The sequence below is a fragment of the Peromyscus californicus genome, unplaced genomic scaffold, assembly GCF_007827085.1.
Source record: "Peromyscus californicus insignis strain IS unplaced genomic scaffold, ASM782708v3 Scaffold_19__1_contigs__length_69161282, whole genome shotgun sequence".
NCBI lineage: Eukaryota > Metazoa > Chordata > Mammalia > Rodentia > Cricetidae > Peromyscus > Peromyscus californicus.
This window is the reverse complement of record NW_026294491.1, coordinates 23527807-23552720: the sequence shown is the minus strand read 5'-3', so window position 1 is coordinate 23552720 and position 24914 is coordinate 23527807. Positions and strand designations below refer to the sequence as shown.

General features: G+C 46.7%; 2 protein-coding genes across 4 annotated transcripts in view; one reads left to right on the top strand and one right to left on the bottom strand.

The window, feature by feature from the left end:
• The first annotated feature begins 6946 nt into the window (after nucleotides 1-6946).
• Nucleotides 6947-8611, top strand: Atoh7 (atonal bHLH transcription factor 7). The gene has a single exon (XM_052743928.1). It carries the CDS (start codon nucleotides 7471-7473, stop codon nucleotides 7918-7920), a length of 450 nt encoding a protein of 149 aa, XP_052599888.1. The 5' UTR covers nucleotides 6947-7470; the 3' UTR covers nucleotides 7921-8611.
• An 11862-nt stretch (nucleotides 8612-20473) lies between these two features.
• The window catches only part of Mypn (myopalladin), a 107753-nt gene continuing 103312 nt past the window's right edge, over nucleotides 20474-24914 (bottom strand). For 2 of the 3 annotated variants that reach the window (XM_052744832.1, XM_052744833.1), the window contains exons 19-20: nucleotides 24270-24403; nucleotides 20474-21834 (exon numbers count right to left, since the gene is read on the bottom strand). In XM_052744832.1, the coding sequence (XP_052600792.1) occupies nucleotides 21665-21834; nucleotides 24270-24403 (304 nt within the window). In that variant the 3' untranslated portion in view covers nucleotides 20474-21664. The remainder of the gene's footprint in view (nucleotides 21835-24269; nucleotides 24404-24914) is intronic. The other variant, XM_052744834.1, reaches the window with a different exon arrangement.

The following is a 24914-nucleotide window of genomic DNA, read 5'->3' as shown; positions in this document are numbered from 1 at the left end:
GCAGGTGGATCTCTCTCTGACTTCGAGGCCAGTTTGGTCTACAGTATGAGTTCCAAGACAGCCAGGGCTACACAGAGAAACTCTGTCTTGAAAAACAAACAAACAAACAAACAAAAAAGATAATTAAAACAATCCAGCAAGGGCAGAGTACCAGGCACCCATATGGTGGCTCACAACCTCCCCCAACTCTAGTTCCAGGGGATCCAGTGTCCTTATCTGGGCCATGTCAGGTACCAGCCATGCATGGGGTACACATTCATATATGAACACTCACGCATATAAACATAAAAGTAAAACCTTTTTAAAAAATTGTTCAAAAACAAATTAGAATCTAGCATTATTTTTAACATCCTCATTTACCTTTCTTGTTTGTTTGTTTGTTTTAAATCAGAGCAGTGAAGCTGCCACTACCTTGCTACATTTTGATTCACCGTGACATGAATCGACTAATGTTTTGAAAGTGCTTCATGCCAGTTGCTGGCTCTTTGAACTGGTTACAGTTATGGCAATGGCTCTGCCATGTGGAATACACACCCTGAAGGTGTCTATGGTGACAAGGTTGGTCTCCTTAGCTTAACATCCGAGTAAGAGCTTCAGCCAACCAAGCGGCATATGTGGGTTTACTGAACACTCTAGCAAGACTATTATGTGTACACTTTGGCCCTTCCCCCAGAGAATTTACAATACAAAGGGAGGAAGGGAAAGGCGGCAATGACGCCGATTTTAAATTATTCAGTTCTGTTTCTTGTGCCTAGAACAATCCCTGGCACACAGCAAGTCGATAAATCACAACTGAATGAACGAAAATCCGTGTGAAACACTTAATCAGGTTGGTATGTCTGTGCCAGGGGATACAAGAGAGGAGACACTCGGACATCTGCTAACTTAGTTTTCACTTAGTCTTATGATACAGGATCATATTGTTTTAGCTTCTCCTTGCTGGAGGAGGCTGAGGCATAGCCAGGGGAAAGCCACACAGGATGGTGAAGACAAGCTTTTAGCAGGCCAGCTTCAGACTCCGGGGACCAGAGCGTCTAGACATTCAGAATAACTTCAGCCAAGGTGTTAACACTGCAGACGGAACAAAAGAAACAACACCAATAAGGTGACTAGACACCCCCCCCCCCCACAGGCTGGGAGTGGACATCAGTGGCTGGCCTGGGCCAGTGAAGCCTGGGCTTTTAGTGTGAGGCGGCTGACTCAGGAGCCGCCTGAAACCTGGATGGTACCGAGAGCATCCTTTGGGGAAGGGAGCCACCTGCTCACTGGAAAACCGCGGATGTCATGTTTTCAGAGCAGGAACAAAGGCAGCAAGTTTGTGTCCGTGGCTTTTGGAGGACACAGTTCCCCCCACAAAGTGGCTGTTAGCAGAAGGAAGAAGAATTGGGTTGCTATGGGAACGGGGACCACTCTCTGGGTCTCTTGTTTCCTGGCTTCTTTTTCATTCATCCTTCTCCATTTAATATTTATTTCTTGTTTTTAATTATTTTAACGTTAATTTGTTTATTTGTGTATGTGTGTGGAGGTCAGAGGACAGCCTTCGGGAGTTGGTTATCTCCCTCCACCATGTGGCTCCGACTCACGTCATCAAGCTTGGTGGCCAGTGTCGGGCTTTCTCACTGGCCACATTTATTGTAGATGTTTTGTGAAACAGGGTCAACTAGGTAGCTCAGGCTATCCTCAAGCTCAGGGCTCTTCCTGTTTCAGCCACCCAAGTGCTGGGATTGCAGAACGGCACACCGTGTCCAGCTTCCAACAATATTTCTCGTGCGTCTGCTTTGTCCTAGACGTAAGTCTAGGTGCTGAGGGTTTAGTTAGGAGGAAGCTCCTGATTGGCAGGGGTTTCCGAACACAAAAGGAGGGAAAGAGAACATCAGAGAGAGCCGAATGACACAGGGAGCCAGCGGGGGATCTGGGGACATTGCACTTGAAGCTGCAGGAGTGACAAGTATGAGGAACACTCAAGCTGGAGGCCAGCTTTGGCGGGGCAGAGAGGTGACCAGCAGACCTCTGGGCCCTAAGTCAGATGGCAGGGAGCTGTTGGAGGTGATGCTGTTGTTTACGTCAGATAAGGATGATGAAGGCAGCAGGTGGGTCGGTTTGGGAAAGCAGAGGACACAAAATTTCCCTTCAGGAAACGAGCTGGGTTAGGAAAGATGGTCTCAAGACCATGGGAGCTATGATAGGCCTTACAGAGGTAAAGCATGAAAAAAAAAAAAAAAAAACAAAAAACCATACAATAGATCAGAGACAGAGAAGTTTCCCTTTGAAACCTGGAGTAACCCCATGGGAGGCAGAGGCAGGTGGATCTCTGTGAATTCGAGGCCAGTCTGATCTACAGAGCAAGTTCCAGGATAGCTGAGGCTACCCAGAGAAACCCTGTCTCATAAAACCAAAACAAACAAACAAAAACACAAAACACACACACAAATAAAACCATCAAAACACCACACACAAACAAAAACCAAAACAAAAGCTGGCTTAACATGTCATTAAAAAAATAGCTTAAATAGTAAAAGAGTCAGGCAGTGGTGGCGCACGCCTTTAATCCCAGCACTCGGGAGGCAGAGACAGGTGGATCTCTGTGAGTTCGAGGCCAGCCTGGTCTACAAAGCGAGTTCCAGGACAGTCAGAGCTACACAGAGAAACCCTGTCTCAAAAACAAAACAAAACAAAAGAGTAAGAGAGACAGCTGTTATGGATAGGATGATGGCAGGGAGTCCAGAGGAGAGTCAGACAAGCCCTCCAGACAAACTATCCGGCTTTTATATAATTTCAGGGTATGCTGGAGGTTTTACACCATGTAATTTAGTCTGGTATAGAAGAAGCCTGGAGGGGCCAGGTACTGAGAAGGACAGAAAGTCAGCACAGCATTTATAACTCTCTGGGGAGATGGTTCGGTGCATAAGAGCACATGTAGTGCAAGCATTGTAGACCTGGGTTCAAATCCCCAGCACCCACATGGTGTGGCTGCATGTGTTTGCAGCCCCAGGGCTGTTATGGGAAGAAACACTGTCTGGGGTTTGCTGGCTGCCAGCCTAGTTCAAGGATCAGGGAGAGACCCAGCCGCACAGGAGTAAGGAGGAGTGTGACAGAGCTGGAGGGGTTGAAATTCATTCCCAGGGAGACGTAAACACCGTCTACCCTCTCCTCCTCCTATGGCCCCAAAGACAGATCAAGGAACAATGCCACCACAGTTCACCCTGGTGAACCAACGACTTCATGAGGCTCACAGAGCAATGGGTGAGAGTGTACGGGCAGGAACGTGGGTGACCTTGGAGCAACCTCACTGGGAGGTCTGCACACAGTAGGGATGATGACGCTCCATGGCTGTGTAGATGGAGGCCCTCTCTTAGTCCTCTCCTACCTATACATTGTAGCCCCTCCCAGAGACACTGTGGACTCGGACAATGAGGGCAGAATTGCATAGATAACTGGAGGGGTAGTTGGATACTCAGGTAAGGGTCCCATGGCCCCCTCCCTCTGAGAGGAAACATCAGCTGTCAATAAACCCAGTGGTGATGATCTTTATTGAGCAGGCCCAGCTGAACTCCCGAAGATGGTAGCTCCGAGGATAGTCCTGTACAAGAGCAGGACACCAGCTGTCCTCCCCCAGCCTCTTCATGGGCATGGACACTTATACCTGCACACACACGCGCATATGGTATGCGCCAGTGCACATACACGTGCGCACGCGCACACACATACACACAAATAGTAATACAAAAATAACAAAATTAAAAAAAAAATTAAGGGCAGGGCCTCACTATGTGACCCTGGCTAGCCTGGAACACTCTATGTAGATCAGGCTGACCTCAAAAATCACAGAGGTCCACCTGCCTCTGCTTCCTTCCTAAGTGCTGGGTTGAAGGTGTTCTTCACCTAAAATATAAAGATAAAAAAGCAGCATTCTGAATCACAACATGTCCAAAGCACTCTGCCAGCAGCCTCATCGGGCAGTTTGTGTGGATAGAACACAAAGCCATAGCTGGGTGTGGTGATGCACCCTTTAATCGCAGCACCCAGGAGGCAGAGGCAGGCAGATCTGAGTTGAGGCCGGCCTGGGCTACAGAGCAAGTACCAGGACAGCCAGGGCTGTTACACAGAGAAACACTGTATCGAAAACAAGACAAAATGCAAAATTCAGAGGTAGCTTGTGTACCCTGCAGGTGTGAGTGTGTGTGTATCTGTCTGTCTGTCTCTTCTCTGTGTCCAGCCCCCATCCCATCTCTCTCTCTCTCTCTCTCTCTCTCTCTCTCTCTCTGGGGGAGAAGGGCTGTAAATCGTTCCATGGGTTATTCACTAGAAATGTACTTATTATTAGATCAGTTTATCTAATTTATTGGCCCAGTCTCTCCTTTTGGGCCATTTACTGAGTTCTTAGTATTTTCTGGGTCTTGTCCTAGACACTAGGGTTGCAATTTAAACTTTACTGACCTTTAAGAACCACAAGGCTAAACACATTCCTGAAACTTTTGTTTGTTTGTTTGTTGTTTTTGTTTGTTTGTTTGGTTTTTCATTTGTTTGTTTGTTTTTTCAAGACAGGGTTTCTCTCTGTAGTTTTGGTGCCTGTCCTGGATCTCGATCTGTAGATCAGGTTGGCCTCGAACTCACAGAGAACCGCCTGGCTCTGCCCCCTGAGTGCTGGGATTAAAGGCATGCGCCACCACTGCCCGGCACATTCCTGAAACTTTTACGAGTGCTTTGCCTGACTTTGGAGTCACTGGTAGATCTCTCTTGTCCCAGTGTCAAGCGAGGGGCATAATTAAGTGATCTCATAATTTTAAAGCCTCCAAGATGAAAGGATTCAGGGGGCTTGACTTCCTCTCTGAATCCAGCCATGTACTTTCCCAGTTTCCAAGCAGAGTGCTCAGCCCTGGACTGAAGTCTTCTCCTCTACAAGACAAACGGAAGGTCAGGTTAGGGATATGACTGGACTAGCGGATTGTTTGCCTAGAACGCCAGAATCTCTGGGTTTGATTCCCAGCATACACCTGTAACCCCGGCACTCGAGAGGTGGGGGTCATTTTCAGCTGTGTATCAAGTTCATGGCCAGCCTGTAACCCAGAAGATCTTGTCCATAAGTAAATAAATAAATAAACAAACAAATAAATAAATCACATAGAAGGTGCTAGAGCAGACGTACCTTTGAAAAAGTATACAAAGGATGTTAATAACTATGTAGAAGAGAATTCTGTGTTCCAACCAGTCTAGGCAAGGCTGAAGCCAATGTCTCTTCCCGCCGGGGTCTCAGAAACTTTCCGATGCTGATTTTTCATCACAACTGTTCAGGTGTGGGATAGCAGTACTCTCCGTGTTCTCCAAGACACATTTGGAAAGTGTATTACTAGATGCCCCCGGAGGCCCTTTCTTTTAACTAAATCCCACTAACTTTGGGACAATTTCATGTCACATGTGGCTTTGTGTCCCAGTGTTTTTTTTTTTTTTTTTCTTCTCTTTATAATGTGCTTTCCATTCTCTGGTGGGTGGGCCAAAATCTTACCTACCCTGGACACACAATTTGCAAAACCACACATCTTATTAATACTTTGGACAGACGGGGCAGAAGGCGCAAGGGGGCTGTTTTGCAGGGAGATAATCCACAGCGCAGCACAGACTCTTCGGGAGGAGAGTGAGCTAAATGAATGTGAGGCACAATAGCACTAATAAAGGAGATTTCTGTGGAAACCTTAAAAGACATACTCTGACATTTTGAAGACTAGCACAGTGGTTCCCATCACAGAACTGCTGTTCCGAACAGGACTGTTAGGACTGAAGAGGGACGGAGCCGAGTGGCTCTGGGCAGAAGTCTGTGTCCAACATCTGCCGCTCTGAAGGTTATTAATGTTCAATCGCATCCCATTGTCTTCAAGTTGGTCAGCTTCATTTTGCGTCAGTGCCTTCAGCTGGGGGTTAATAAACTATTTATGGGAGGACAGGATTGAAGTCAGGGTGACGGGGTTGCAGTCTGAGGTGCTGGTGGGAAATCAAGTCAGGTTAAAAGGCTCTTCGTTTGAAGGAGCGTGTAGATGATTTACTCAAACAAAAGTATCTGAGGATATTGCTGACACACCCACGTTTCAAAAGGAGAGATCTTGCCCGGCCCGTCCTGAAATATTCAGAAGGGATTGCTGGATTGAAGCTATTTGGAACCTATTTCTTTTCCTCTCGATTCCTTAGAAACACAAGAAACAAGCTGAGACGAGAGAAAGAAAATTAAGGGTTTCTCTGTGTGAATCTAATAATCGGCGGTGGAAATCATGTTTTGTTCCTGTTTCTGAGGAGAGATGGCATACTAAAACATTGAAATTCATTAAGAACTATTTTTGAAACTCCCAAATTATTTAGATGTTTCCATTTTGCACGTACACGTACATGAACATATTGCATTTAAATGCTAAATAATGAAGTGATCGGTTATCACTTTGGTGTGTGCCCCACAAATATTAATGAGCAAGGAAAGGAAATAGAGATACTGAATTAATCTGCCAAGGCCTTGGAACCTGCGAAACTCAATCACATAATTACAAAACAGTATCAAGTTGAAAAAAGACACATTCATATCTTTGACTACATTGTAAGTTTCATGGAAATGATTTGCAGCACAGTCCCAATTAAGTGAAAATGTTGATATTTTAGAATGTAAAATTGCCACTTCTCAACAAAGCACAACCTTGCTAGACTTCAGATACACCTAACAATGTCAAAATCAGCATCTCCACTCAAGTGATTTCTACTTAATCGTTTAAAAACCCGGGCTTTGTTTTTGATATGTAAGCTGCCCGCTGGTATGGGAAAAGATGGACAGCGCTCTCCCTCCACCCCCACCTTGTTATTCTATTGGGGACAGCCAGGCCCGGCCACTCCAGATGGTGTGCTAGTGTTGGACATAGCTTTGGAGAAACTTCAACAGACGAAGGCAGTAATGTCAGGATTTTGCTGTGCGTCGCTCTCCCTCCCCCCTGCAGTTCCCAGGGTAGGAAGGTGCTGAGATGGAAGCGGAGGGACGCCCGCCCACCTGCCACCACCTGTTCCCTCCTTGAGCCCCGGGCTATAAATTCTCCTCCCTCCCCGCTTCATCCAGCGCTCTCCGACATCTACTGCGTGCGGTCCGAGCGGTCCTGACCTAGCTGAGCTGCTTCGAAGATTTCATCATCCTGAAAAGCAGCCTCAGGCTTTTCCAGAGAATTGGAAGGGACTTCTTCCCCCACCCTCGGAACCACCCGCAGCAAACTGCAAGGAAGTTTCCTCCTCTTTCAACTTCACGTGGTTGGTGTGAGGGGGGGAAATGACTTTTCCCTGAGCATCGCTTGCAACTGCATCCGGGCAAGGCAAGAGACATCAGCCTGGCTAGCCAGCAGGACGGAAGCCAGGGTCCCACACTGCCCACTGTGCATTGACTGACTGCGCGTGAGTCACTCCGACTGTGACTTAATTCACTCCCGGGAGCCACGCAGAGCGGCAGCGTGGATGAAGTCGGCCTGCAAACCCCACGGCTCCCCGGCGGGAGCGCGCGGCGCGCCTCCGTGCGCGGGTGCAGCCGAGCGCGCGCTCCCGTGCACGGGGCCCGGGCGGCTGGAGAGCGCGGCGCGCCGGCGCCTGGCGGCCAACGCGCGCGAGCGGCGCCGCATGCAAGGGCTGAACACGGCGTTCGACCGGCTGCGCAGGGTGGTGCCGCAGTGGGGCCAGGACAAGAAGCTGTCCAAGTACGAGACGCTGCAGATGGCGCTCAGCTACATCGTCGCGCTCACGCGCATCCTGGCGGAGGCCGAACGGGACTGGGTCGGGCTGCGCTGCGAGCAGCGGGGTCGAGACCACCCCTACCTCCCGTTCCCGGGTGCCAGGCTGCAGGCGGAGTCCGAGCCCTACGGCCAAAGGCTCTTCGGCTTCCAGCCCGAGCCCTTCCCCATGGCCAGCTAAGCTGCAGGGTTTCTAGGGTGGCCAATGAGTCTTAGGGAGAAAAAAAATCAGTCATCTTTAAGGTTAATGTCCTTCGCCTTTCAGACCCGTGGATGAAATAATTTCATTGCCCTCCTTCCTCCGCTTTTCTTGCGTTTTGTAGATTTCCTGAGTGGACCTTGTGAATGACTTGGGGCTGCTGTGAAAATAATGCCCTACCGCTTTTAGTTTAAGACATGGGGCTGGGGTCTAGCTGAGTTGGTAGAGTGCTTGCCTAGCATGCACCAAGCTTTGGGTTCGAGCCCAGCATCTGACGGGCAGAAAGAGGTTGGTAATCACGCCTGTAATCCTAGCAGAGAGAGGGCGGTGATCACACCTGTAATCCTAGCATTATTTGGGAGGGGGAGGAATATATATGGGGCCCTGTCTCAAGGGGAAAACAATCCTTTATTGATTGGAATTGGGTTGCCTTAGGCTGGTACTGAGTCATCGGACAATTGGCTTCTTAAGCTCTGCAAGTTTGTTCTGATCGGGTGGAGTGATGTTGGGTGTCTCGTGTGTGTTCAGAACAGCTACCTTGTCGTGTAAATGCATTTATGCTCCGTGTATTGTGTGTGCATGTGGTAGGTAGAGCCGGACTTTTATTTTTCAGGGGGGAGGGGCCTGGTAGAGTACTTGGACATGAGCGCTCTGTATTTTTTTAACTGTGTACACATTAAAATATAGATTTTTGTAAAATACAACTACTGTGAGTGTGTTTTAAACTTACATGTTTACTAGTGTTCTGGAGACAAGGCCTATGGGGGTGGGGGGTGGGGGTGGGGGGTAGGGGTGGGGGGTGGGGGGTGGGGGTGGGGCTGAGTGCTTCTGGGATATAGACAAGGAGTGTTTTATCCCACCATATCCGATGTGGTGGCTCACTTTATAATCCCAGCTCTTTCGGAAGCTGAGGCAGGAGAATCACCATGGGTGATATTAAACTAAATTAAAATGACGTGTAGCTTTTGGGTACTGAGATATTTAATATTCAACATTTTAGTTTCCTTACTAAGCCAGTTACTGAATTTCCTTACAAATACCCAGATACATGCATTCCAACATGTGGGCAAGAACATCTATACACATAATTATTCACATTCATACACATTGATGCATATCCACACAGAAGAATATTCCCATTTCCATAACAGAAAACTTAACATTGCTTGTGGAAGTTCTTTCCTTTTAACTGGACAATTGGAACAATGCGGGCTTCATTACCATCGTGACTAGTCAAAAGAGAGCAAGTGGGATTGATTTGAATTGCTTTCACAAGTTTGATTAACCAAGAACAAACCAACCCTCTGTTTAGAGTGGCTGTGGTCAACAGGACTCATGAATTTGGGGTATAACCTGTGCATGGCTAGGAAAATCAGGGCACTGAAGTTTTCCATGCATGAGGAACTTATCACAAGCCAACACAAGCAGCAACCCCTGCATCTTTTTGACTATGGGTTCCAAAGCCCAACTACCAATGAAGTCTTGTGTGTTAGAGAAATCTATAGGACATCTCCATGGAAATAATTTTCTTAGCTTAGCATGAGCTGGGGATATAGCTCTGTTGGTAGAGTGCCTGCCTGGCCTGGCCCTGGATTCTCTTCTCAGTGTGGTATGCAGTGCTTACGAAGACAGCACTCAGGAGGTCAGGGCCAGGAGGGTTAGGAGTTCCCGGTCATCTCTGGCTACATGGTGAGTTTGAGACCAACCTGCACTACTTAAGACTCTGTCTTAAAAACAACAACAACAAAACCATTGAGGGAACATGTCTATCTTAAAAAAAAAAAAACAAGTCTGGTATCGTGAGCCCCCACTGGAAGACTGCTGGGGTGGGGGGCTGCTGGTCTCCCTTTCATCCGCTGCTCATTAATAAGACACCAATGATGGTTCAGGACTTTGATTCTTCAGTGCAGATTACAGAGCAAAACGCTTAACCCCTTGACTCCACAACTCTCAGATGATGCTATGCCAACACACACACAGACACAGACATAGACAGAGACACAGACACACACAGACAGACAGACAGACACACACACACACACACACACACACACACACACACACACACACACACGAAAGAAAAAACTGAGGTGGTTGAGAGAGGACTCCTGAGGATTAATTACCTCTGGCCTTTCATGTCCACACACACCCCTTTGTGAAGTCAATATTCATATATTATCAGTCACTGGGTTTATCTTTAACTTCGCTCTTGGAAGACCTGACGATAAGCTACAGCACTTTTTCTACTATTCACGTTTGAAAATAATTTTCTTTCTTTTTAAAAAAAAATCCATGGATTTCTTATAGGACACCACAGCACAAAGCATCAGTATAGGGCTGGAGAGATGGCTCAGAGGTCAGGAGCACTAGCAGCTCTTCCAGAGGACCCGGGTTCAATTCCCAGCAACCACATGGCAGCTCACAACTGTCTGTATAATCCAGTTCCAGGGGACACAACACCTATGGTGAAAAAAGCATCAGTATAGTCAAGCGCCTGTTTCTACCCAGGCTTAGGAAGCGCTAGCCTTTCCCTAACCTATACAGCTGGAAGAAGGATCATGCCTGTGCTGATCCCAGCAGGGCTGCAGGCTCCTGAACCCTTCAGCGGTGCAGGACCAGTGATGTGTGGTAAGAGAGCGCCTGAGGGGCCCTGGGAATAAAACATCAACTAACTGGTGGTGGTGTCTCTACAGCAACCTCCCAATAAATAATACTTGCTTATTTTTATTGTGTCTCAGGAAAAGCTGAAGTATTTTGCTTATTGAGCAGTTAAAGATGGAGACCCCCAGCCAAGCACTCCAGAGGTAGAGGCACACAGATCTTTGTGAGTTCAAGGCCAGCCTTGTCTACAGAGTGAGTCCCAGGACAGCCAGGGCTACACAGAGAAACTGTGTCTTGAAAAACCAAAAACCAAAACCAAACAAACAAAACCAACCAAACAACAACAACACCACACACACCAAAAAAAAAAAAAAAAAAAACGTAGCCAGGCATGGTGGCCTATAATCCCAGCACTTGGAAGCCTAGGCTGAGGCCTGAGGACTTGGAGTTGGAGGCCAGCCTGTACTACTTAATGAGAACTAAGTCAGCCTGGGCTACAGATCGAGACTGTCTCAAAAATAAAATAAAACAAAATGTACACATATCTCAGCCTTAAATTGCTTATTGTCGAATGATGTTTAGCAGTTTTAATTTCTCTTTTCACTCATGGTAAAAAAAATCTTCTAGCAAGCCGGGGTTTAAACGGCATGCAGCCGTTTCTTTATGCCTGCCCTCAGCATTTACTGCGCAATCCTCAGAGATTTGGAGCGTCTGCTCTTTGCCTATTCCTTGCAGTTTTGAGGCTATTGCTCCTGAGAGTCTGAAGCAGCTATTACTTCCACGTTAACAAAAGGCCGTGTGTGTGTGTGTGTGTGTGTGTGTGTGTGTGTGTGTGTGTGTGCGCAGCTCTCTGAGAACGTCAAGGATGCTAACTAATATAATTAGGCAGAAATCAGAGGTGAACATATTTTTAACTAATATGCATTTTTTTTGCACGGTACAGATTTTTATATTGAAAAAAAATCCATGATATTAGCAACTTTTTAAGCATCCTGATGAGCACCGCATGGTCAAGTTTGTAAGGTGCTTTGGTTATTAACTCTCTGGAACATGGATCCACTTCGAACAAGAAAAGACAACTTGTGGCGGAAAATGCTTCTACAAATACGGTGGAGCCCAGGTGACTGGCCACCTTACTGGTAAGGGACACGCCTTTCAACTCAGTCACTAGGGGAAGAGTAGCTTCACATCCAGGTTACCCAAGGACTCGGGAAGGACTTGAGTCAATTATTAAGGAATTTGCCTATACTTTGGTTTCTCCAACAGCTTTGAGGCTTTTTTTTGTTTGTTTGTTTTTTGTTTTTTGTTTTTTTTTTGGTTTTTTGAGACAGGGTTTCTCTGTGTAGCTTTGCGCCTTTCCTGGATCTCGCTCTGTAGACCAGGCTGGCCTCGAACTCACAGAGATCCGCCTGGCTCTGCCTCCCGAGTGCTGGGATTAAAGGCGTGCGCCACCACCGCCCGGCGAGGTTTTTTTTTTTTATTTACTTATTTTTTATTTAAATTCTTTTTTGTTTATTTTATATACCAACCACAGTTCCCCGTCTCTCCCCCTCCTCCTGCTCCCCCCTCCCCCCCCCCCACAGCTTTGCGTTTATAACCAACTTATAAATAGCCCATGGGCAGACAGGCTCAAGATTCCATCTTGTGGGGCTGGAGAGATGGCTCAGTGGTTAGGAGTGCTTGCTGTTCTTGCAGAGGACCCAGGTTTGATTCCCAGCACCGACATAAGGCAGCTCGCATCAACCTGTAACTTCAGTTCCTGGAAATCTGATGCCCTTTTATGGAAAGCACACATGCACGTACAGCCAGGCAGGTATGCAAATACACATAATTAACATTAAAGAGATCCCATCTTGGAAAGCATTTACTCTTGGGGTCCACAGAGGTTTCCTAGTGAGATCTGAACTTGCTTTACACAGCAGGGCTGCATAAGGGGATGGACTGACCACGGGCGTGGTTACCAGGTGCCTGGAATGGTCTGCACTTGGCTGTGCTGGGGGGAGGTCTTTTGCGCCACCCCTTGGCTTTCCTTTAAAGCCCTTTAGCGAAGACAGAAAGGGCCTGGGTTTTGATCCAGGACCTCCTGAAGCTATCCTGTGTTTCTATCTGTCTCTCTCTATATTTCTATCTAAATATTTCTCACTTCCCCCTCCTCAAGAGTACCCTGCGAGGAAAAGTGGGGGCAGGTCTCCCACAATTTACTGAGTATGTTGGGGGAGGAGGAAGGTCGGAAAAGGCTACCATTAGGGAGAACAGGGTGCTGGACTCAATTTCCTGAGTCTCACCTCAGCCTTTTAATTTTTTTTTATTTTTAAAAGCTAGGTACAGAGACACATCCTAGCACTGGGGAGGAGCCTGGGATCCCCAGGGCTTGCTGGCCAGCCAGTCTAGGCAATTCAGTGTGCTGCCGGTTTAGAGAAAGATCCTGTCTCAAAGGACTGAGAAGGACATCTGGCAATGGTCTGGCTTCTCACATGCTCAGGTACACAAGTCTCCACAGCCATTCTATTGATCAGGAACAAACGGCATCACATTTCAAAATTGCTTTTGAAAATGAAGCACTCTGTGACTTTAGAGGACTCTCAGGTGGGGCCGGTGAATGGCTCAGAGGGTAAAGGCTCTGGTCAATCCTAACGACCCGAGTCCAATCCCTGGGATGCACGTGGTGGATGGAGAGAACTGATTCCTGCAAACTGTTCTCTGTCCTCTCGAGACCTGCATGTGCATGCTGTGAAACATGCATCCCTCTCCAATAAGTAGGTTTTAAAAATTTATTTGAAGGAAGGACTCTCAATCATTTGTTCTGTGGTGGTCGTTTGGAAGGGTTCATTGGAATACCAAGCCAGGAATCCTGGAGTCAGGCTTTGATTATTGTGGTGCATGAAGCTCAGAGGCAGGCTTTGGGAAAGGGCAAAATGAGACCAGTGAGAGCAGTGAGCATTATAGAGCCTCGGGTGCAGGGACCTGGGAAGAAAAACGCAGAATGGAGCTGGGGAGCTGCAGAAGGACCCAGACACTCTAGCCCGGACAGATTATAGACACAAAAACAGAGGAAATGGACCTTCTCATCTCTTTGGGTTGCTTGCCCTGGCTTCCAGTGCTTGATTCTAACTCAATCTAGAGCAGCAGTTCTTGACCTGTGGGTTTCGACCCCCTTTGGCAAACCTCTATCTCCAAAAAATAATTACATTACAGTGCATAACAGCAGCAAAATTACAGATATGAAGTAGCAATGAAATAATTTTATGGCTGGGGGGTCACTACAATATGACGAACTGTATTGAAGGGTTGCAGCTTTAAGAAGGTTGAGAACCACAGCTCTAGAGAGATAGAGACTTTCAGAATTCAGTTATGAATTTGATGAGCTGTTCTGGATTCTCTTGGGAATCTAGTATAAGGTGATAAGTCTGCAAGACAATATAGTCTGTGGTTTATTTTTAAACTAAAAACAAACATTTTACTATGTGAATGTGTTTATACATGACAATTCCAAGCAGCTGGTTCTCTCCTTCCCCCCATGGAAGTCCCAGGAATTGAACTCAGTCTTGGCTTTTACTCACTGAACCATCTTGCCAGCCTTATTTATTGTGTGACAAGACGTTTCCTGGTGAGATGCCACATACACATCTATTCACCCCAGATAGGGAGCCCACGACAGACCAAAATTACTTACAGGAGTACGGCTGAGGGGTCACTGAGGAGCAGACTCAAAGACAGCTGTATCGCCAAAGCCCACCCCAGCGTGGGTGGACAGCTCACAGAGCTGGGGACCTGGAGCACACTGCACAGCCTGCAGGCAGCTCAACAGGTTGGAGAGTGTCCTTTCTGGGTGCCTCAGTTGGTCTAAGCCTCTTCCGGGCAGCTGGTCTAGCCTCAGAGTCTTGGCAGCTTAGCTTGTCGGGAGTGACTCAGTTGTCTGTGTTGTTTTGTTTTACTCTTGGGAAGGAGGGACCGAATGAATCTGGTCCATTTCCGTGCTCTATCACTGAGCTGGAGCCCTAACCTTCTCCTGCGGTTAGAACAAAGATATATAAGTAAACATTTGCAAAGCAAGCATGAATCGTTTGAGGAGTCCTCTGAGAACCTGTCCCTATTAAAAGCCAGCTTTACCCCTAGGGGAAGAATTCTCTGTGGCAGGTGTCACCCAGAGCCCCACCTCTCCCCACTGCTCGCCTCCGGGCCACTCCCTGTGAACACTGAGAAAGAGGAGGCTGTGTCTGAGCCAGCTCATATGCTGAGAAATTCTGATTACCTCTGTCTCCCTCTTGTTCTAGTTGGCTTCCTATTGTGGTAATAAACACCTCGACCTAAAGCAACTTGGGGAGGAGAGTGTTTATTTCCTGGTAGCTGGTCGTCTATCACAAAGGGGGAAGATGTGGCCAGAACTTGGAGACAGGAACTGAAGCAGAAGCCACGGAGGAATGCTGGTTACTAATTTGCTCTTGAGGCATGCTCAGCCTGCTTGCTTGCTTTCTTTTCTTTCTTTTTTGCTGGCCTCGAACTCACAGAGATCCGCCTGCCTCTGCCTCCCGAGTGCTGGGATTAAAGGCGTGTGCCACCACCGCCCAGTTCAGCCTGCTTTGAGGTGGCACCACTTCCAGTGGGCTAAGCTCTCCCATATCCGTTATTAATCAAGAAAACACCCCCACAGACTTGCCTACAGGCCAAGCTGATGGAGGCATTTTCTTAGTTGAGGTTCCCTCCTCCCAAATGACTCTGGCAGGTGTCAAGTTGACAAAAACACCAACCAGCACACGTCTGCTGCCCGTTCCCAGATTAACCAGGCTACGGGGAGCCCCTGCATCGTTTGGAGGGACGGGTGCTGGTGGGGCGATGTGGATTTTTTTCAATGGAGACTTCCTCTTACTCATTTTTGTAGATCTCTGAGCTTCCTCTAGGGGCTCCATGATGCTGCTTGTCTGAAGAACAGAGGACAGACAGTAGACAAGCGAATGTACCCCTTTTCCTTCTTTCCAGGTACACACCACATGTGCGATCAGGGTGCTTTCTGCACGGATGCCCAACCCTTCAGGTGTGAGCTACCTGTACCCTTTGGATGTCTTGCAGGAAGTCTGGGGATCAAATCACGGCAAGAAAACATTTTTTTTCCCTCACTCTTAGCTGCTCATTGGAATCACCTGAGAAACTTTAAAAACTATGGCTTCCAAATGGAGAGTGAGAGGCAGGACAGGATGATCAACTTAGGGATTTACCCAAGACTCTGTCTTAAACAAGCAAATGAAAAATAAAACCCAAACCCAAACCCTGGACACCTGTCTCACAACCAGTTACTTAATTGATCTGGAGTGTGGACTGGGTGTTGGCAATTTTATCTATATATTTAAGACAAGGTTTCACTGTATAGCATTGGCTGGTCTGGAGCTCAATATGTATACCAGCTGGCCTTGAGCTGACTCGCGATCCATCTGCCTCTGCTCCTGGATGCTGGGGTTAAAGACTGGATGGGTGCTGGAATTTTAAAGAGCTTTCGAGCAGGTTCTAATGTGTAGCCAAGAGTAAGACTGTCTGCTTATACTCAATTTGCTTCCCACACTTACATTGAATTTTAAATTAATCTTAAGTCAGTAAATATTTGTTGATGCCTACTTTATATAAGGCATAAAAGTATAGCCGGGCGGTGGTGGCGCACGCCTTTAATCCCAGCACTCGGGAGGCAGAGGCAGGCGGATCTTTGTGAGTTCGAGGCCAGCCTGGTCTAGAGAGCGAGATCCAGGAAAGGCGCAAAGCTGCACAGAGAAACCCTGTCTCGAAAAAACCTAAAAAAAAAAAAAAAAAAAAAAGTAAATGCCTACTATTGTCCATATCACATGGTCCACATCAGCAAGTGGGTAACCTCGGCCAAGAGTGGGCTCACTGAGGGCAGGCAAGCCTGGGCACAGAGTCTGCGCGCTATATAAATCTGTGTACGAAGCTGTCTTCTGTTCCTCCAGACTCAACACAGTTGCCGTGAGGTTTCAAAGAAAGTGTTTTATTTGCTTGTGGGGTTAGGGGGTGAGTGAGGTATGATCTTGAAGAAGCAGTGGCGTTTGATGGGCTTAGAGGAACACCAAGTTGCCATGGGTGGAGACTGGTAGCTGCTGTGGGATGTTCTGTATGCTCTGAATGTGTTGCTCTGATTGGTTAATAAGTGCTGATTGGCCAGTAGCCAGGCAGGAAGTATAGGCGGGACAAAGAGAGAGGAGAAGGCTGGAAAGTGGAAGGCTGAGTCAGGAGACGCTGCCAGCCACTGCCATGAGAAAATGTTAAGATACCGGTAAGTCACGTGGCAACTATAGATTAATATAAATGGGTTAATTTAAGATGTAAGATCTAGATAGCAAGAAGCCTGAGCCATTAGGCCAAACAGTTTAAATAATATAAGCGTCTGTGTGTTTACTTGAGTCTGAGTGGCTGCCTGCCCTGGCGGGACTGGAGATAACTCCAGCTACAGGTAGTGGCAGAGGAGAGGCCCACAGCTGGAGGGCAGGGCCTATGTGGGCCACACACAATGTTTTCTGAGTCCTGGGCACAAAGGTTTGGGTCATATTGAGGTGAGCTTGAAGACTCCTGGAGAGCACAGCTGGTAAAGCTGATTCAGGTGGCCTTTGGGCGTTTGGAAGGGAGTAATAGGAGCATGACTCTGGGATGAGTGATCTGATGATGAGATCTGGATTAGCGGGAGGCAGCAGCCAGACCAGAGACAGGAAGACCAGACAGAAGGCTACTAGAGCTGAAGTCAGAAGTATAGAGGGGAAGGAAGAAAGGAAGTCCGAACCCAGGACCTCAGGGGAATGGGAAGGAAGCCTTGAGTAAAAGAATCAGAATAAACAGAACTCCAGCCAGGCCTGACAGCTCATGACTGTGATCCCATCCCAGGACTCAGGAGGCCGTCGCAAGAGAATTAATTGTCTTATAGGACAGCCTAGTCTACAGAGTGAGATTTTGTCTAAAAAACAAAACTAAACAGAGCTGGGTATAGTGGTGCACACCTTTAATCCTAGCACTCGGGAGGCAGAGGCAAGCGGATCTCTGTGAGTTCAAGGCCAGCCTGGTCTATATAGTGAATTCCAGGGCAGCTAGAGCTACATAGTGAGACTTGAAAAAAAAAAAAAAAACCACAAACACAAACAAAAACAAGGGAAGGGGCTGGAGAGACGGCTCAGCAGTTAAGAGCCCTTGCTGTTCTTTCAGAGGACCTGAGTTTGTTCCCAGCTCCCACACCAGGCTGCTTACAATGGCCCATGGCGCCAGCTGCAGGTGATCCGACATCTTTGACCTCCCTTGGCGCTCCCACACAATTGTCTATACTGACAGATACACATTTAAAAAATCTTCTAAAAACAACAAAAAAGGACTTGCAAACTGTATAGAAGAGGAAGAAATGACTTGACTGTTTCTTACTGAGTGATGAGGACTGCATATCCTTAAACCAGGTTGAGCAACGGCTTATAAAACGGAAGACGGCCGATTTGATGGTGGGTGTACTGAAAACAAATACAAATACAACCACAGGACCTGAGATCTTTTACTCAAATATCCTCCATTACAATAGGATTCGAATACACTGTTTTTTTGTTTTTGTTTTTGTTTTTTTTAGCATATAAGTTCTCAACAAAGGGAAATTCTGCCTCTCAGGGAGCAACAGCCAGTTGTCTGGAGATTGGGGCCACCACAGCTTGGGGTAGGGAAACAGGCCAGGGTTGTTGCCAAATATCACACAGTGCACAGGACAACCCCTACAACGAATGATTATCAAGCCCCTAAATGTCAGCAGTACGAGACTCAGAAACCCTCTTTTAAAACATAACCCTGTAGCGCCAACTGGGGAGTTGAGGATTGTTCTATTTTGAGTGAAACAGCACCACCTAGTGTCAAAACATAATATTTCTCTTAGTTCTTGAACAAAGGACCAGGTTTAAAAAATACTCAGTGAGCCGGTTATCAAAGATGAAGGATATTCGCGAGGTAACTGGCCACACTTTACATAAGTGGACAGAATGGTGGTATCATACATATTATACATATTAATATAAGAGTTAGAATAATATGCATAATGGCACAATGATGGTAATATATATACGATATTCCAGAGGCAGTCTCAGAATTTAGAAAGTGATTCTCGGTTAAAAGATATTTCGTAGGTTGGGGATTTAGCTCAGTGGTAGAGTGCTTGCCTAGCAAGCACAAGGCCCTGAGTTCGATCTTCAGCTCAAAAAAAAAAAAAAAAACAAAAAAAACGCCACGGTGGAGACATTTGACTACATTCTGTGTGAGACTGAAGTTGCCCCTGAGGCTGGTCAGAGCACTTGCTACCAAGCCTGGGTTCGATCTCGGGGTCTGTGTGGTGGACGGTGTGAACCGGTTCCCTCAGATTGTCATCTGACGTCTCCATGCATGCTGTGGCATGTCTCACCCTCTATAAAAATACAATTTCCTGTCACTGCCTACAGGACAAAGGAAAGAAGACCTAACCACTCAGCTGAGTCGTTGACCGGGCTGGCCTCAGACCGAGCGCTGGCTGGGTAGGATTAAAGGCCTGGGCCACCACTGCCCAGTGGATATAACCTTTTATAGAACGGAACAACTCAAAACTGAAAACAGAGTGAGAAGATATTTCTTTGAGTGTTGCTTGAATGTGTTTCATGTTGGGGTGTGTGTGTGCGTCTGTGTATGTATCTGTGTGTGTGTGCGTCTGTGTGGGGAGGCCAGAGGTCAACACTGGTGATATCTTCAATTGCTTTCCACCTTATTCTCCTTCCTTTTTTTTTTTTCCCCTTGAGATAGGGTTTTTCTCCTGGTTGTCCTTGAACTCGCTCTGTAGCCCAGGCTGGCCTCGAACTCACAGAGATCCTCCTGGCTCTGCCTCTGGAGTGCTGGGATTAAAGGTGTGCTCCATTACTGCCTGTCTTCTTATTTTCTTTTTGAGACAGGGTCTCCCATCAAACCCAGAGTTCTGATAACTGGGCTAGACCGGCTGGCTAGCAGGCTGCAGGGCCTCTCCTGTCTGTCTGTCTGTCTGTGCATCCCCCCATCTCCGAGCTGGGGTTATAGGTCCATGCTACCTCAATCTGCTCTTTTCATGGATTCTGGAGGATGGAACTCAAATCCTCATGTATACATAGCAAGTACTCCAACTGAGCACCTCTCCAATCTGTCTTTGTTTCTAGTCTTTCTTTCTTTCTTTCTTTCTTTCTTTCTTTCTTTCTTTCTTTCTTTCTTTCTTTCTTTCTTTCTTTCTTTCTTTCTTTCTTTCTTTCTCTTTCTTTCTTTCTTTCTTTCTCTTTTCCTTCCTTTCTCTCTCTCTTTCTTTCTTTCTTTCTTTCTTTCTTTTTCTTTTTCTTTTCTTTTTGGTTTTTTGAGACAGAATTTCCCTGTGTAATAGCCCTGGATATCCTTGAACTTGCTCTACAGACCAGGCTGGCTTCGAACTTAAAGAAATCCTTCGGCCTCTGCCTCCCCTTCCCTCGAGTGCTGGGACTGAAGGCGCGTGCCACCACTGCCCGGTCGACTTTGCACTCTTGATCCTACTGCCTCAGTTTCCCAAGTGCCAGAACCATGGGCATGTAACACAGTTTGGGCTTGAAAAGACTTTGTTAGTTATGAAAAACAGGAGGAAGAACACTGAAATCTTCCATTGCCCCAAGACCAGATCTTTGACTCAAGAAGCAGGATTACAGATGTCTTAAGTATTATCTCCCTGCTAATTACATCGGGAGCTCTGAGGGGCAGAGCCTGTGTCTTTTTCAGTTGGTTTTTTGTTTGTTTGTTTGTTTGTTTTTTACATTTCCTTATTTAGAGCAGGGGGAGGGGAGGCATGTGGGTGCCATAGTGTGTGTGTGTGTGTGTGTGTGTGTGTGTGTGTGTGTGTGTGTGTGTGTGTGTGTGTGTGCAGGCCAGAGGACAACTTGTAGAAGTGAGTCCTCGCCTTTCACCATGTGGGTTCCAGGAACTGAACTTAGGCTCTCAAGCTTGGCAGGCAGCAAGCACCTCTATTTGCTGAACCGACGCTCCAGCCGCCCATTCATATTTTTCTGTCTTCCACGGCACCTAGCACAGCATCTTACACAGAGTAGACACACAGCTGGTTTTTTTGAGTAAATGAATTTATTTTTTATACTGGAAATCCTTGCCTTGGAGCAAAGCAAGTTTCAAGCCTCTCTAAGCCATTACTATCTCCAGCTAAAAATCACCAGCTGAGGGGACCGGGCACAGAGAACCCAGAGATTCAAGCAAAGGGAATTGATAACAGACTCTTCCAGTTCATACCCCTGGCTTGCCTGAAGCAAGCTGCTGTGACAAACATCTCCAGGGCCCTGTTTGGACTGGCCTAAGGATGGTAGACACCTGAGTAAGAGTCATTCCCCAGCAGATGTATATTCCAGGCCTCCATTGTGCTCGGCACCCATCTAGGCACTAGGGGTGGATGTGGATGTGGGTGTGACTCTCTGCCTAAAATGGTGATGATAGGCTGGTGGGAGCCTTGTTTTGACCACATAACAAGTGCACTGGGAAATCTTGAGTGTCCTGGTTGGTTTTGTTGTTTGGTTGTTTGGTTTTTAAATCTCAGGCACATTTTGGCTTCATACGTGATCCCACAGGCAGGATATGCAAACCAAGTGTTTCACCACTTTGGAGGAAGGGTGTATGGCAAGATCCTCTAATGTTAAATGGGAGCTCACTTAATGAATTCACCAAGATGACTGTTATGGATGTAACCCATGAAAGGTGATGATGGGCTCCCCATCTTTCTGCTCCGTATCTATTCTAAAGTTGCTAACTTCTCTCAGCCCTGGCTATGGCTCCTAATTGCTCCTAGTTGGGCCTAACACCCCTAACACACGGGGTGGGGGAGCACACTAGCTCCCCACCTCAAGCCGTGGTGGCAGTGGCATGATATCTTTGGTTCGTGTGTATTTCCTACTTGCATCTTTAAGACGCACAGCCCTAGAACTCTTCCTCAGCCAAGGCTCAAAAAGCCCCAGCCAACTTATTTAAAGCACTTCTTGCCCCGGGTCCAGCAGGATGGGAACTCACTCAAACCCAGTTGTTTGGAAACCACCGCATCTGACCAGTCTTCCTTCCCCTCCACAGTCCACCCTCTCACATGGCAGGCCCGGAGACACCCTTAAAGTTCATCGCTCTCCACTACACTCCGAGAAGTGCAGGAATACACCATCGTGCTTTCCACGGAGGAGAAGGCAGAGAAGATGTCAAGTCCTTTGCTGGTGAGGGATCCGTAGCGGTTGCCACTGGGCCGGATGGACATGGGTGGTGGGATCTGCTGGTGCCACTGAGCTGGGAAATGAACCAAAGAAAATGTTATGGTCAAAGGAATCAGTGGGAGGGACACTGATACCCCATCTCTAAGAGGAACATTAAAGCCTTCCTGCCGCCGGGTTGGCGGTGTACTCCCATAATCCCAGCACTTGGGAAGTAGATACAGGAGGATCAGGAGTAGATACAGGAGGATCAGGAGTAGATACAGGAGGATCAGAAGCTTTTATAGGGCAAAAGACACGGTCAATAAGACAAAAACACAGCCTACAGAATGGGAAAAGACCTTCACCAACCCCACATCTGACAGAGGACTGATCTCCACAGTATGTAAAGAACTCAAGAAACTAGACATCAAAATACTGAACAATCCAATTAAAAAATGGGCTAAAGAGCTAAACAGAAAATTCACAAAAGAAACATCTCAAATGGCTGAAAGACATTTAAGGAAATGCTCAACGTCCTTAGTCATCAGAGAAATGCAAATCTAAACGACTCTGAGATACCACCTTGCACCTGTCAGAATGGCTATGACCAAAAACCCTAATGACAGTCTATGTTGGAGAGGATGCGGAGCAAAGGGAACACTCTTCCACTGTTGGTGGGAATGCAAACTTGTACAAGTACTGTAGAAATCAGTATGGAGGTTTCTCAGAAAATTGGGAATCGATCTACCTCAAGACCCAGCCATACCACTCTTGGGCATATACCCAAGGAATGCTCAATCATACCACAAAGATACATACTTAACTATGTTCATAGCAGCACTATTTGTAATAGCCAGAACCTGGAAACAACCTAGATGCCCGTCAACTGAAGAATGGATTAAGAAAATGTGGTACATATACACAGTGGAGTACTACTCAGCAGAGAAAAACAATGACAGCATGAAATTTGCAGGCAAATGGTTGGAACTAGAAAATATCATCCTGAGTGAGGTGACCCAAACCCAGAAGGACAAACATGGTATGTACTCACTCATAAGTGGATACTAGATATAAAGTAAAGAACAATCAAACTGCAACCCACAGAACCAGGGAAGCTACCTAGCAGGGGGACCCTAGGATGACTGTGGCTTATAATAAGTTTTGGTTTTACTCAATCACTGGGCAAGCTTCAGTGAAACATTTCACTATTTAAGAATTTGTACTGTATTAAGCTAATGATAGGAAAAATAAAATAAAATAAAAAGCTATTTAAAAAATATGGTCAAAGGAATCAGTGGGAGGAACATTGATACCCCATCTCTAAAAGGAACATTAAAACCCTCCTGCTGCCAGGTTGGCGGTGTACTCCCTTAATCCCAGCACTTGGGAAGTAGATACAGGAGGATCAGGAGTTCAAATCCAGTCTTGGCTACATAGCAAGTTTGAGGTCAGTCTGGGCTTTGTGAGACCCTGTCTAAAATGGAGGTCATACAGGGAGACAGGGAGAATTATGGAGGCGTTAGAAGAGAAAGGAGCCCCTTATCCAGGAACGAACCTCTCACCAGCTGGGAAGCAAAATGGTCAGCAAAGGGCCAGGCATGGTAGAGCCCACCTTTAATCCCAGCACTCGGAAGGCAGAGGCAGGTGGATCTATGTGAGGTCAAGGTCAGCCTGGTTTACATAGAGTTGCAGGCCAGCTAGGGTTGTATAGGTGAGACCTTGTCTCAGAACAAACAACAACAACAACAAAATCCAGCATAATTAATAAAATTAATAACTACTTATTTCGTTTTCACCTTCCCAGCTGGAAGTCTTTAATTTTCAGATCCAGGGATCGGACTCCCTCTTCTGGCCTCCACAGGCATGTGCATTTACTTGGCACACACAGATACACATAAATAAAAATAATCTCAAAAAAAAAAAAAAAAAGACACTCTAACCCTATCTTCTCTGTCTTCTTGATAAGTGAGATTATAGAAGGACTCTGGAGATGGCTTCAGAATTGTAATCTGATAAGGTAAATTTGTGAGCCACTAAGGTTGAACATGGAATTTAATACATGTCCTTTTCTTTCTTTCTTTCTTTTTTTCCTTTGTTTTTGGTTTTTCAAGACAGGGCTTCTCTGTGTAGTCCTGGCTGTCCTGGAACTTGCTTTTGTATAGCCCAGGCTGGCCTCGAACTCAGAGATTCACCTGCCTCTACCTCCCAAGTGCTGGGATTAAAGACATGCGCCACCACCGCCCCATGTTATATGTCCCTTTCTTGTAAATGGAGTTTCTGCTGGAATTCCTAGAAAAAAAGAAGGAGTAGCAAGATGGTAAAGGCATTTGATGCCAAGTCTGACCACTTGATTCTCAAAAAAAACCAAAAACAATAACAAAAGCAAATGGCAGGGAGAAGCCATCTTCCAAGCATGACAGATAATGTAATCTATCTAATTTACGCATGGAACATTGTACAATCATCTTTAAAAATCATTTTTAAGCTGTTGCACATGCACAGATGTTCCTTGAATGACGTCATACTTACCGTATATATCCAACCTAGCTGTGCAGGACACAATGCCAGCTTCGTTCTTGGCTGACAGGGTATACCACCCGGCGTCAGATTTCTTGGCTGGCTGAATGAGGAGGCAGACGTAACCTGTGGTGTCCTGGTGCATGCTGGAGAAGAGAAAGAGCACATTCACCTTTAACTCCGCGGCTGCAGAAACACCTTGGTCAACCTTAGGCCTGGAGATAGTCTCAGAGGAGGGAACGGGGGACATTAGCTTCTTAACCAAAGCCTGGAAAAGCCTTCACCTTGCCCCCTCACTTTCTTCTTCTCCCTTGCTCCCTCAGCCCCCTCCCTCTCTTTGAGACAGAGCCTCCTGGCTGGGTCTGGAACTTGCTAGATAGATCAAGCTAGCCTCAACTCAGAGATCCTCCTGCCTCTTCTTGCTACTGAATTCAGCCCTCTACTCCTCCCCCTCCTAAAGATTTATTAATTTGAGTATGTATGTATGTATGTATGTATGTATGTATGCACACCACATATACACTGATAGCCAGAAGAGGCATCAGATCCTCTGGAACTAGAGTTTCAGAGGGCTGTGAGCCCTCAACTGGTGAGCCGTCTCTCTACTACCACGCCTTTTTGAGACGGTCTCATGGAGCCCAGAGTGACCTTGAACTC